Here is a 12,763-nt window from a genome sequence, read left to right on the forward strand (position 1 = left end):
AACTTTTTTTATTTTTGGTGCCTCGATTTAAGGTGTGATTCGATGGAACGGGGCGTTGCTTTTATTTTTTTTGGGTTCCTTGACGTGCAAACATGCCAAATAGCGGCCCTGGACAGTCTCAAGCGGCTCCCACATAATTTTAAAAAAAGCCCGAACAGGGGTACTTAGGTATGTTTCTAAAAGGCTCAAAACCAACTTTTTTTATTCTTTACTGTACGTATATATATGGTTAAAATATATAATTTCAGACTAGTTATAAATTTTAACATTTAAATTACAAATTAAATTTTAATAACAAAGCAAATTTGACCAAAATATGGATAAATTAATTTTACCTCACTTTCAAAATGGTTTTTCATCAATTTTTCTTCTAAAAAAACCAGATGTACTAAAAACAAGAAAATAGACATGTTTTGATTATTTTTTTAAAGTTTCATAGTGACCATAACATTGTATTACTTTAACATATTATTTTCAACATGACAATTTTGTTTCTTTTCCTAATATTATCTCCTTGTTAAATTATTTTATCTTCTTTATTTTATATATTCAAATACCATTATAAATGTGACTCATGTGTGTGGTTTATATTTAAATTTCAAACCATATATTTATAGAGAGACAAACATAAATCATAAATGATGTAAGTAAATGTGTTTTATGACATACATAAACAAATACAAAAATTAATAATTTAAGTACAATAAAAATATAAATCATAATCTATGCAGCGTCTCTGGCGCGGCCTAAGACTTCCATCTGCGACGTCACCTCTAGCTCTCCTCAGACAACGAGTCATGATGTTATGTAAGTCAGTGCTCTCAGTGACCATCCTGAGATTGATGACCCGCTTCAAATCCTCAGCAATCGCTCCTAAATCCTCAGCCATCCCCTGACATCCTTCGCAGTGAACTTGTCATAGTCAAAATAACAAAGTCAGTATCACACTTTTAAAAAATTTAAATTATGAAAAACTACAGAAGTTATGCTTACCACTGAATGCGTAGGGAGATCGGTCGCGACTGAAACCTCGGGGATGGGTGGCTCGACGAACTCCTCATGATGAGGGGGAGGCGGATGTCTCGGCGTAGCAGTCTCCTCGGTCCACATGACGAATGGGTGCAATATCCGAAAAAACCACTCCATGTAGTCTGGCGCCACCTGTCCAGGAACTACACAGAGCTCCCCTGAAGGCACCAAATGGTCTGAAAAATGCAGCCACCGGTCATCTATATCATCACCCGTCAAAGAATCACAAACCGGTGGCGGAGGGACCGTCTGAAGGTAGCCAAACTGTCGAAGAACCCGCTCAGGTCGAATGTATACCACAATCTGACCCCATCTGAGCTGACCGGTGTACGACGATATCAAGTCAAAGCCTTTGACTCCCTGGTGCTCACCATAGGGCATCCAGCACACATCAGTCACAGTCAGGGCATCCAAACGTCTCCGATACGAGGCTCCCTTGATCCCCGTCATATGAGCCTTACCCGTAAGCCACCTGCAGGCCCGTGGGCTCTCCTCATCATAAGCATCATGAACGAAGGATGTATGCACTGTAGGAAAGTGCTCGTATATCCAGCACTACAAACACATAGTCAACATCAATAAAAAAAAAAAGATTCAATGCTACTTCAATTTAAATTATCAGTGATAATACGTACCTGGAGAAGTGTAATATAACCGCCCAGCTACCGTGTAGAGGCCTGCGACGCGTCATTCAGATGCTCGTACATGTGGACTAATGCAACCGCTCCCCAGGCGAATCCCCCTGCCTGGGCCAGGTCCCTGAAAGCCTCCAGGTGCACGACATGTACATGGGTTGAACTCTTGTTGGCGAAAATAGTACAACCCACCAAGTGGAGCAGATACGTGTGGGCTGCTACAACCCATCGTCTGGCCCTGCACTGGCTCTCATACAAGTCCCGAAGCCACCCCAACTGGACATGAGGCCCACCAGCCTGTCGGGTCTCAAATGTAGCCTCCTCATGATGGACCTCAAGAAGCTCCGTCAGTAGACCAATCGCGTCTGAAGTAACCAGCGGCTCGAATGTATGCAGTGCGCCAGTGATGGGAACGTGTAGGAGTGACGCCATGTCATCCACCGTGATCGTCAACTCGCCTACTGGCAGGTGGAACATGCTAGTCTCGCGATGCCACCTCTCGACGAAGGCGGATATAAGTCCAGGATCAGTGGTGATAACAGAACACCTGATCAGTGGACTCAATCCGGTGCCAGCAATCAACCCTTTGATCTCAGGCGCTGGTCTCCCAATTTTATCTACTTTTCTACCGTGGGAGACCAACTTCAGATCGGGTTGTTCCTAAATTGAATAACAATTTATAATAACGTGTATATAAAAAACAATCCAACTACAAATAATTTTTATGTAATTAGTCAACATTAAAAACTACGTACCTGTCCACTCTAGATGTTGTGTGCAACATGCTCAGCAAAATCGGTCAAAATCGATGGGTCGCGTGGTCCACTGGGGAATCCCTCATCTGCAGCAGGTGACCCCAAGCTCCCATCAGTAGCCACTCTCTCTGTCTGAACAGCATCGACGGCGCCTGTCATCTCTGGGGTGGCATCAGACACATGAGAAACATCCTCATGCAACTGAGGCACATCCTCAGGTCTCTCTGTGACGTCCTCACGCAGACGAACCCGTTGCCTACGTGCTAAAGCAGTAGGCCTGCGACGCCGAGGAACATCAGCCTCATGCGCATCCTCACTAATGCCTCTACCTCTACCAGCTCCTAACGCACGACCTAAACCTCGTGTTCTAACCATGATCTGAAATCATGAAGAACATTTATTTTATTCGGTCAAATTAAATATTCAAATAATTGGTAACAAAGCTTTGTCATTACAAATTTGTTCAAACACATGTTTTGTATGTTTCTTACTAATTTGGTCAAATTAAGTTTTCAAACCTCTATTTGCATGTAAGGTTGAAAATTTTGTAGGGCCTTTTGTTAACAAGGATATATCTTCATATCTAATTCTAATGTCATTGTGTCCAAATGTATCATTTCACGACTAATACAATTTAGTTTATGTTGTTTCACTCAATTGGATGGGTAAGGTGCGTGTAATCAATTGGATGGGCATGTTTGTGATTCACCGGTTTCTACTTATCTCATATGGTATTAGCTTTGAATTCTCATGCTTATAACAGTTCTTAGATTGTGTAGGTATCAGATTAGACAAATTTGTTTTCAATATCAAAAGAATTCTCATTAAGTATTTAAGACATCTTATTTTAGAAATCAATTTATCTTTGTTTCACCTCGTTAATCCACTTTAAGATAAATTATACTTTTAATTGTGATTTAATGATCAAGTCAAAGATCAAACTCCAGATCTTAATTAAAAAGATTCAACTATCAAATCACTTGTGTTAATAACTTTTAATTGTCATTACATTATGTTGTCACGCGTGAATTGATGTCAGTATTATTTAACCAAAGTACACATATGCACATTTACCTGATATATGTGGGGGGATTAGAATATAGAATGTCACTAACAAAAATTTAGAATCAAGTACCGAAATATAATTAATGGCGTGTCTCCATTTGAGGAGTTCTTCTTCCCCTAACACTCAGTTTTATAGACTGAAATTTATGTTTTGAACTTTCAATCATACATATAATAAGCACATTGTGACAGTCTATAGTATATGCCCTTGTATGAGGTTAAAGCTTTGTACAAAAGGTACATATCTTTAACATTCACAGCTGTAAAATTTTAGGTTTAGTTGAGTCTTTATAATTTTGTCCACAAATGTTTGGAAAGGCAACAACAGGGACACAGTCATTTAGACATCCTAACAATTCAATTTAGACATCCTAATGCATATATAAATCACACCAAATATAATTTCAATTTACATACAAACGCAATTTTTAATAGCAACTAAATAACACAAACTAGCTAATAATATGAACAAAATCAAGTATAATCTAAAAAAAAACAAAAAAAAAACAAAATACACAGCAAAACATGATCCGCGGAAGAACTTCTGTGAGAAGAAAATGTACCCTGCGGAAGAAGCTTCCGCAAGTTCTTTCGAGACAACAAAATGTAGCCTGCGGAAGAAGGTTCTGCAGGATCTTCCGCGGGATCCGCGGAAGACAACGTTCTTCCGCTGGATCACGGGGAAGATCCTGCAGAACCTTCTTCCGTTGGATCATGCGGAAGATCCTGCAGAACCTTCTTCCGCAGGAATCCACGGAAGAACCTTCCACACTTCTTCCGCATGACCCCGCAGAAGAACACCTTCTTCCGCTACAGTTCCCAGAAGCCACTTTCAGACGCTCAGAAGAACCTTCGTCTTCAACCTCCACCACCACAGGTCACTAATGTCGTCTATCCTAAGGTTCCTACGGCCATTTACGCCATTCAAACAGATACGAGGAGGTTAGAAGACTAACCTTGATGGCGGAAGACACGAACAACAACTTCAATGGAGGATGTGAACTTTAGATGAAGGGAACAACAGCTTCAAATGAAGGGAACCAAATTTAAAATGGAGAAGGAAATGAGGGCGCGGAGGAAGAAAGGAATAAGCCAATATCGGGGAAGAAGAAGCACGAATGGAGATTACTGGGTGCACGGGGAAGAAGAAACAAGCGTGGAAGCAAGGGGAAGAAGAAAGGTATCGCGGAAGAAGTACTTTTTTTTTTTAATTACGTTACTTTTATTTTTTAAATGAAGGGTATTTTGGGTACTTCATTGAATTGCTGGGTGCACCAGTAATTTTGCTGGGTGCACCTAGCAACACCCTAGGAATAAATGATAAAAGAAAGCCTATAGAATTAAAATGTCCATAAAACCCAACGGGTTAGGATAAACCCATAGGTTTTAAAATTTAAAATTTGACTCACTTTTTTTAAAGACAGTTTATTTAGACATTTTTATTTTATTTATACAATCTCATTCCCTTTTTTTTTCTGGCAATGTACCCACCTAAATATACCTATCTATCTCATTTCTTTCTCCCTTCACATATAACTCTATGTATCATTGATCTTCTATAAAATACACATCCCGAGTAGCAATGGCTGTACACATATGTGTATAGAGGCAATTATTCTCATAAGACTTTGTTTTTTTTACTTAATTATGTTTAATATTAATGTTAAAAAATAGGTGTTTTACCCATAACATAATTTTTTGTTGCCATTGTTTCGATTAAGAGGCACGAATCTTTGTTGCCATTCATTTCTTTTATCTTATTCTGGACATTTATATCATCTTCATCTATAAGATGTTTTGTAACTTGAAATTTCCCATTTAAATCTTGAATAACAATGAGGGTTTCATGGCCCCCATTTTTTTAAAATTATGTATTTTTGCTTGCAATTCATCATTAATTTTTTTATCTTATATATTCTAGACAGTTGCAAAACTAAGCAAATGTTATAGGCAAAGTGGTAACATGCCAGGAGGTGGACCTCGACGCTTTACATGTCAAAAGGGCAAAATGACATTCTCATATACATCCCGTTCCCAGAAATGAATAAACAAAACTTTGAAATGAAAATTTTGAATTTTTATTTTATTTTTTAAAATATTTTATGTACCTTTTATTCACTTTTTATTTTGTACTAATAATTTATATTTCTTTTCTATGTTCTATTAAAGTATAAGAGTAATTTTTGTAGATCTATTGCATAGTTAATGTTAGGATAAACTTATTTTAGGTCTCTAACTTTTTTTTATAAAAAATAATCTTAGTTCCTATACTTTAAAAATAACACACGAATTTAGTTTCTTAAAAAAATAACGAATTTGGTTCTTATATTTTCTATAATAAGTATAATTTTTCTCACAGTAATAAAAAGATTTTATTCATTATAAAAAATACAAGAATTAAGACTATTATTTTTAAATATAAAGACTAAAATTAACCTTAACTTAAAATTAAGATATACTATTACATACATTTTATCCTTAACTGTACTTAACATGTATTTAATATTTACTGTTTTGAAGGAATTTTATTTTTTTTACATCAATCACAGTACTACATACAGTCAATAATCTATGATGGGTACCGACCTGGCAACCTGATGATCTTTTTGTAGAAGGGATACGATATGTTACGGCCTTTTTTTATATATCAAATAGGATAATTGAATAAATTATCAAAATGGGTGGATTTCAAAAAAATTTAAAAGATGAATAAGTCACACTTTAAAATAAGTCTTCGATCATATAAAAGAAATTATGCTTTGAAATACAATTTTGTTTCTTAGATTATTTTATTTTTTTAAAAAAAAAACATGTAATAATTCTTTTGGTTTGTACGTTTTAAAATGTCAACTGTTTCATCTTGAAGTTGAAAAACCAAATATTGAATTATTATTAATGAATGATAATGGTTACTAATTAATATTAATAACTACTTGATGCATTTTTTTTATTGTAGAATGCCTATATATTTGATGTTTGTTCACATCTCTCAATTTTGATCTTATACATCATGAGAGAGTGAAAGTTTGAAAAAATCAAACCAAAATAATTCTTTCATGTAATGACATCTTAAGCTTTTAAGAGGACGTCCCTCTTATAAGAAGTTGTTAGGAGTAAAATCCTAGATGATCCGCTTCAAGCCCAAAGAACTCCGGCATGATTGAAGATATATTTTTATTTTTATTTTTCTGTAATTTATTAATGATTTGTGTTTTATTTTATAGTTTGTAATATCACAAGTTAGAGATTTTAGTGTAACATAGTAAACAATTGTGGAAACAATTTTGTTACTTAAATAAAATAAAAAAATGTGAAAAATAAAAATTATGTTTTAAAACATATTTTTATATATATGAAATCGTGTTTTGAAGCTAACATGACTCATTTATTTTGTAAATCTTTTTTAAATCTATCCATTATTTTGATAATTTATTCAAAATTTATCCTATTTTGATAAATAAAAAAAGCCAATATGTTACATATAAATATTCATACAATATTTTTGTTTTATCTACCATTTTGTAATCATTTATTAATTATTATAATTCAAGTTTTTCTCTTTCTCTTAGTTGTATATTTTCTTATATAAATAATATTTCTCTTTGTAATTAAGTCAAAGAATAATGAATTCAAAATTCTAAAAAAAATTAACGTCTTTAAAAAAATCTATTAATTATAAATCTTTGAAACTTAAGTGTAATTGAATTTCTGTGTAGGCTATACCAATTAGGGAAAATATTACCATCTCATTTAATTTAGGCATGGTTTTTATAAATTTTAATATACATTAATTACCTTTTCTTTCATTTCATTTCTTTTTTCTTTTTCTTTCATTTTTATATTTTTTTTATCATATTACTAGTATTAATAGCTACATTAATTACTTTTATTGTTTTTTTGCCAGTATCATCACCGACAAAACATGCAACCCAATCTGCCAAAGTATTATCGAAATTCGGTGCCGTGACTAACGCTTCTTTCCTATACCATACCAATATCAGTAGTGAACTTTGCTACTACTACTAGTAGTACTAGTAGTTTTACTTGAAAATAGTGAGGTAGGTAACCAATTCAAAACTTTTGTCATCTGAATGCAGTAAAATAAATACAATCAGCCAAACATTGACCAGTGCCCATGCCTTAACCACCCGATTCAACCGTTTTCGTTCCCAAAACAAGTCAAATGTCTCACATTAAGCCATGTATATCACACAGCATTAAATTCATCATCATAACCACCACCAAACCAAATCCTACCACATGCAATAATCTTCCATATATCAGTGGTTGAATATATTAATAGGTCTAAAACCAACTTTGAAAAAAAACTTTTTTTTTGAAAAAAAATAAAACTTTTTGTAAACTAATAAAATATTTGAGAACTTCCACACACATCCATCATCAATCACCAAACCTCACATATAATAATGTGGAGTATTATTATTGAGTTGTAATTCTTTATAGTATATATACTCCATGTACATATATTAATAAAAAAATTATTTTTTGATACATCTAAAATAAGAACTTAATCGTCTTATCCTTGGACCGACCCTGTCATTCACACATGACACACATAAACTTGTATGTATTTGTGTTCCCACCTCATGCTCTATATAAACCCTATTCTTGTAGCACTTTACTCACCAAGCAACTAAGCAAGATATCATCACATTGCAAAGAAAATACACATTACATTACTAAGTCTTTGTTCATTTGAGTAGTAGTGATGGCTAGCCTCAAGGTTGCATGTGTGGTTGCTGTGATGTGCATGGTTGTGGTGGCCATGAGTGCTGCACCCATGGCACAGGCCGCAATCACGTGCGGGCAGGTCGCCGGCGACATGTCTCCGTGCTTCAGTTATCTTCGAAGCGGCGGAAAACCGTCGCAGGCCTGCTGCAACGGAGTGAAGTCCCTCAGCAGCGCGGCGAAGACCACCGCGGACCGCCAGGGGGCGTGCAGTTGCCTGAAAAACCTTGCCAATAATATGGGACAGAGTTTGAATGCCGGCAACGCAGCCTCTCTCCCTGGCAAATGTGGCGTCAACATCCCTTACAAGATCAGCACCTCCACCAACTGCGCCACGTATGTTAAACTCACCACTCACTCCATATGCTTTAATTTAATTTCCTCACACATTTCATTCAAAATTTCTTAGAGAGAAATGTTAAGACTCTCTGACACACTCTTATGGTCGAACACACTCTTTTTTATTTTATGAATTTTAACAAATTAGATGGTGTATATTCAAAGGAATGTGTTAGAAAATATTTTTTTTAACACTTATATTTCACTAAATACTTAAAAGAGAAATGTTAGTTATACTCACTTTAAGGTTGAGTCTAATAAAATGAATTAATCTTTTATAATGTGATGAACCAAAGTTTCACTTTTCACTTAAAGAAATATTTATATATAGTTATGGTTTGATTGTGTTTAAATAGAAAAAAAGGGGAGAAATTTTTTAAAAAAATTTACACATTTTTTTATTTTAATTTAAATATTTATTTTCAATTTTATTTTATTCTTTTTTCTTTCACTTAACTAAATCATACCTTTCTTTTCATGCTTTGAAAATGATTACTATATAATAAAATAAAATAGAGAAATAGTATTTTCCCTTTAGTTACTTGAAAGAAAAACAAAACTTTTTATCATTTATTTATGAAAATTTGTCGTATATGATATACAAACATTCCCATAAACAAGAGATAGAAAAAAAAAACAGATATCTTTTACCTTTTTAAGGATAAGGACCACAAATAGTATATATTCATAAATGATATAGCAGTTTATTTTCGACAAACTAAAAATGAACATTGTGTTATTTGAAAGAACTAAAAATATATTTGATCATATTTTTAATTATGACTTAAAATTTATTAAAAATCACGAAAATAATTAGTTTTTTTAATTACTTAAAGAGTTTCATTTAAAATTTTACATTAAAAAGTATTTTTAAGAGAAAAGGATAAAAATAGGTTATTAACTTTAGTCGTACTTAAAATGGTATTCAGATCGATGTTTTAGAACTAGTGTCACAAGTTTGTTTATTTTTTTATGCATTTCCTTTTGTGACTTTATTTTTCTTGAAATTTCGTGGTTATTAATTTGAGCTAATTTATATAATGGTTTGTGCAATATTGCAGCATCAAGTTCTGAAGGGCAATTTTTCAGTCGCAGAATTCTATATATGATATAGTAGTGATGTAGAATTTAACTATTGTGTAAAATAAAGGGAGGGCAATGAGGGATCCACCAGTGCGAGTCTCTTCTTGGTATTGCCGTGTCCCTTAGTTGTTTCAGACTTTGATCCAGTTATTATGTTATTTTTACGTGTTCGCTGAAATTTGTCTCAGTTGGTTGTTTGCATATGTAATAATGACATAAATAGTACTTTTTGCAGTTATCTTGATGGTTCTTCTCACCTTAATTTGTGTTTGGGGTTCAAAATCATTTATCATCCGCAAATATTTCTCTAGAAATATTACATATATGACCGCACAATTCGACTCATACATGTTTACGAAGGAGGATCAGTGAATCAAAATTTCATGCAATTGTTTTACAACTGAATAGGACCTAAAGGACAGAATCACGTGAGTTTATAAGTGAAAAGAATGACATAAAGGTAAATTTATAGAACTGTGAAAGACAATTACACAACTTTCAGTAAGATTTTAAATTGGAAAAGGAAAAGGATAATCTATATTTATATTATAAACACAAATCGGACCCTCACAAATGCCAACATTTTACACGTGGCATTTTGTGAATCATCAGAAAAAATGAGACCATCTTAAACTAATTAATTAAAGTATTATTAACTAAATTGTGTATATTGTTGTGGCTGAATGGCTGATATGTCTCATATAGTAATATTGTGGTACACCCAATATAATGTACGAAATGTCGATTTTGTCCTTTTGGTAAGTTCAATTGAACTTGTAACTTTTGCGTTATTAGCACAACGCTTTAATCAATTAAGCTAATAAATCAATTATGTTATAAAATAATTAAAGTCGTTATATATAATACTAAAAATTTTAATGTATATGTAAATTTACATAATAAATTTTGTGATAATTAAATTTTATCTAATAATTAATTTTTTATATATATAAATTGTAAATAAAAATCATAAGTTCAATAAAAATTTACATATGTAAAAAAATACTAAATTTATTTAATTATCAATTATTGTAATAAACATCTAAATACATCATTCAATTAAATATCATATTTATTTAATTTTCAATCACTATAATAAACATCTAAATACATTATTCAATTAAATATCAAATTTATTTTAACTATTAATTACTGTAATAAACATTTAAATACAACATCCAGTTAAATATCAAATTTGTGTAATTATCAAATTTTGTAAATAAAATAATGTATAAAAAAATTATAATTTTAAAAAAATACATAAAAATTCAAAACATACGAATGGACAATTCGTATGTTTTGAATTTTTTTAATACTCATTTCTTTTTTTCGACGATGAAAAACCACCATACTTCATTATATATCTGTAAACAACACATATATACCACCGACAATAATAAACACTCACGAAAGGACGCTAACAGAAACAAATTACAATAAGGGAGTGCGATTTTACAAAAAAAAAAAGCACTGCAAACATGAAAAAACTAATATGCTATTTGTAATAAAAAAAAATACCCATAAAGGTATTTTCGGTATTTTGGAAAACTATTGGGTGTACTAACAAAAAGTTGGATGCCCCAAACAGTTCTCAAGGGATTAACCCAAAAGAAAAAAGAATGCAAAAGTCCAACCCAAAAGGCCAATTCAACGTTAAAAAAAAGGGATAAATGGTTAAGTGCTTAGTTTTGGGTCAGAAAGAAAATACTTTAAGAGTGTGTTTGGATAGGGTAATTTAACTAGGTAATGTATTTTTTATAGGGAATTAAATTTTTTTTATTAAAAGTAACTGTTTGGATATTTTAGTAAAAGAAATTCAAAATTTTAGAATTTTAAAAGGGATTTTAGTTAGTTGAAAGAATAGAATTTTAAATTCTATCTTCAAGGGAGTGAATTTGGAAATTCCTCTCTCCGTTGCCATCATGCCCCTCCTCCACCACCTTCACCTCGGCGGCAACTTCTTCTCTGGCCAGATCCCTCCCGAGTACAACACCTGGCAGCACCTCTAGTCCCTCACCCTCTCCGGCAACGAGCCTGCTGGCAACGAGCTCTCCAACAGCATGCTCTCCGGCGAATGTTAACTAAGAGGATTGTTTTAGGGATTTTCTGCTCAAGAGGTTTTACTTGTTTGGATTTGAACGGAGTTTGACGTCGGAGAGGATGGTGATGGAACCAGTGATCGCGTCGCCGTGGCGATACCGGAGAGGGAGTAGTAGTTTCTAGAGCAAGAGGCCTTCGCCATTCAGATCATTGGGGAAGTCGATGGTGTTTTCGTTCAGGTATTATAAAGGGATGAAGTCACCGTTCTTCCGGAGGAGGGGGTTTTTCCCGTTGTCGGAGTGATAACTGCTAAATAATTGTGAATTTATAGGAGTTAAATAGTCCAATTTTGGCTTAAAATTAATTATTTAGCAGTTATTTGAAATTAAAAGTTGAGAAAATTAATTAAATTGAATTTCTGGTTGCAGATGCGAAAAATGATGTTACATTAAGCAAAAGTGGCAACAGAAAGGAAGAAAAAGAAGAAATTCTGAAGCAGGCCCAGTCCAATAGGGGCGTTAAGCGCGCATCAGGCGCTAAGCGAGCAACTAACTGCAGGCGCTAAGCGTGGCGTTAAGCACGAAGGCAGAAACCGTTACGCACGCTAAGCCCAGCTAGGCGCCCAGCGCGCGATCCAACAGAAGCATAGGCCCAGCGTGCATGGCGCGCCCAGCGCACGATCTGAACGCGCTAAGCGCGAGGTGTGGCGCTGAGCGTGATTACGAAGGCCCATAAACCCACTTCAGCAACTATAAATAGAGAGGCAGTCCCAAGGAAACTTCACCTCGTCTCAGAGCACTACTCTCAGTACTTCAAGTCTGAGTTTTCTTTCCTCTCTATATTCTTTGTTTTATTAGCCCCATTCTTCCTTTCATCCCCAGTTATAAGCCCTCAATGGCCATGAGTGACTAATCCCCTAGCTAGGGCCTGGCAGGCCTAAAAAGCCAACGATATACAATGAGCTTCAAGAGTTATCAATGCAAAGGAATTTATTCCAGGTTTTTCTGTTCTATTTCTTTTCTTGTATTCTTGCATTCATTCTTAGATCTCTTTTTGGGTTTTATTCGC

The 12,763-nt window shown here is 33.9% G+C and overlaps 2 protein-coding genes across 2 annotated transcripts; one reads left to right on the forward strand and one right to left on the reverse strand.

Moving 5' to 3' along the window:
• Positions 1–873: 873 nt before the first annotated feature.
• Positions 874–4,267, reverse strand: LOC114404848 (protein MAIN-LIKE 1-like). The gene is made up of 5 exons (XM_028367596.1): positions 4,164–4,267; positions 2,447–2,786; positions 1,707–2,324; positions 994–1,584; positions 874–912 (listed from the first exon to the last, which is right to left on the reverse strand). The coding sequence occupies exons 1-5, from the start codon at positions 4,265–4,267 to the stop codon at positions 874–876; spliced, it is 1,692 nt and encodes a 563-aa protein (XP_028223397.1).
• A 3,859-nt stretch (positions 4,268–8,126) lies between these two features.
• LOC114406006 (non-specific lipid-transfer protein 4-like) lies at positions 8,127–9,899 on the forward strand. The gene is made up of 2 exons (XM_028368540.1): positions 8,127–8,569; positions 9,634–9,899. Exons 1-2 carry the CDS (start codon positions 8,214–8,216, stop codon positions 9,644–9,646), a joined length of 369 nt encoding a protein of 122 aa, XP_028224341.1. The 5' UTR covers positions 8,127–8,213; the 3' UTR covers positions 9,647–9,899.
• Positions 9,900–12,763: the final 2,864 nt, after the last annotated feature.

Source organism: Glycine soja, chromosome 3 (genome assembly GCF_004193775.1).
Source record: "Glycine soja cultivar W05 chromosome 3, ASM419377v2, whole genome shotgun sequence".
Taxonomy (NCBI): domain Eukaryota; kingdom Viridiplantae; phylum Streptophyta; class Magnoliopsida; order Fabales; family Fabaceae; genus Glycine; species Glycine soja.

Excerpts from the sequence above, each read along its gene's own strand:
- LOC114406006 (XM_028368540.1), top strand. The coding sequence starts at position 8,214 with ATGGCTAGCCTCAAGGTTGCATGTGTGGTTGCTGTGATGTGCATGGTT.
- LOC114404848 (XM_028367596.1), bottom strand. The coding sequence starts at position 4,267 with ATGCGGAAGAAGTGTGGAAGGTTCTTCCGTGGATTCCTGCGGAAGAAG. Across the intron at positions 2,787-4,163 it reads GGTTCTGCAGGATCTTCCCC|AACACGAGGTTTAGGTCGTG; the intron begins GTGATCCAGCGG and ends GATCATGGTTAG. Across the intron at positions 2,325-2,446 it reads TGACCGATTTTGCTGAGCAT|GAACAACCCGATCTGAAGTT; the intron begins GTTGCACACAAC and ends TATTCAATTTAG.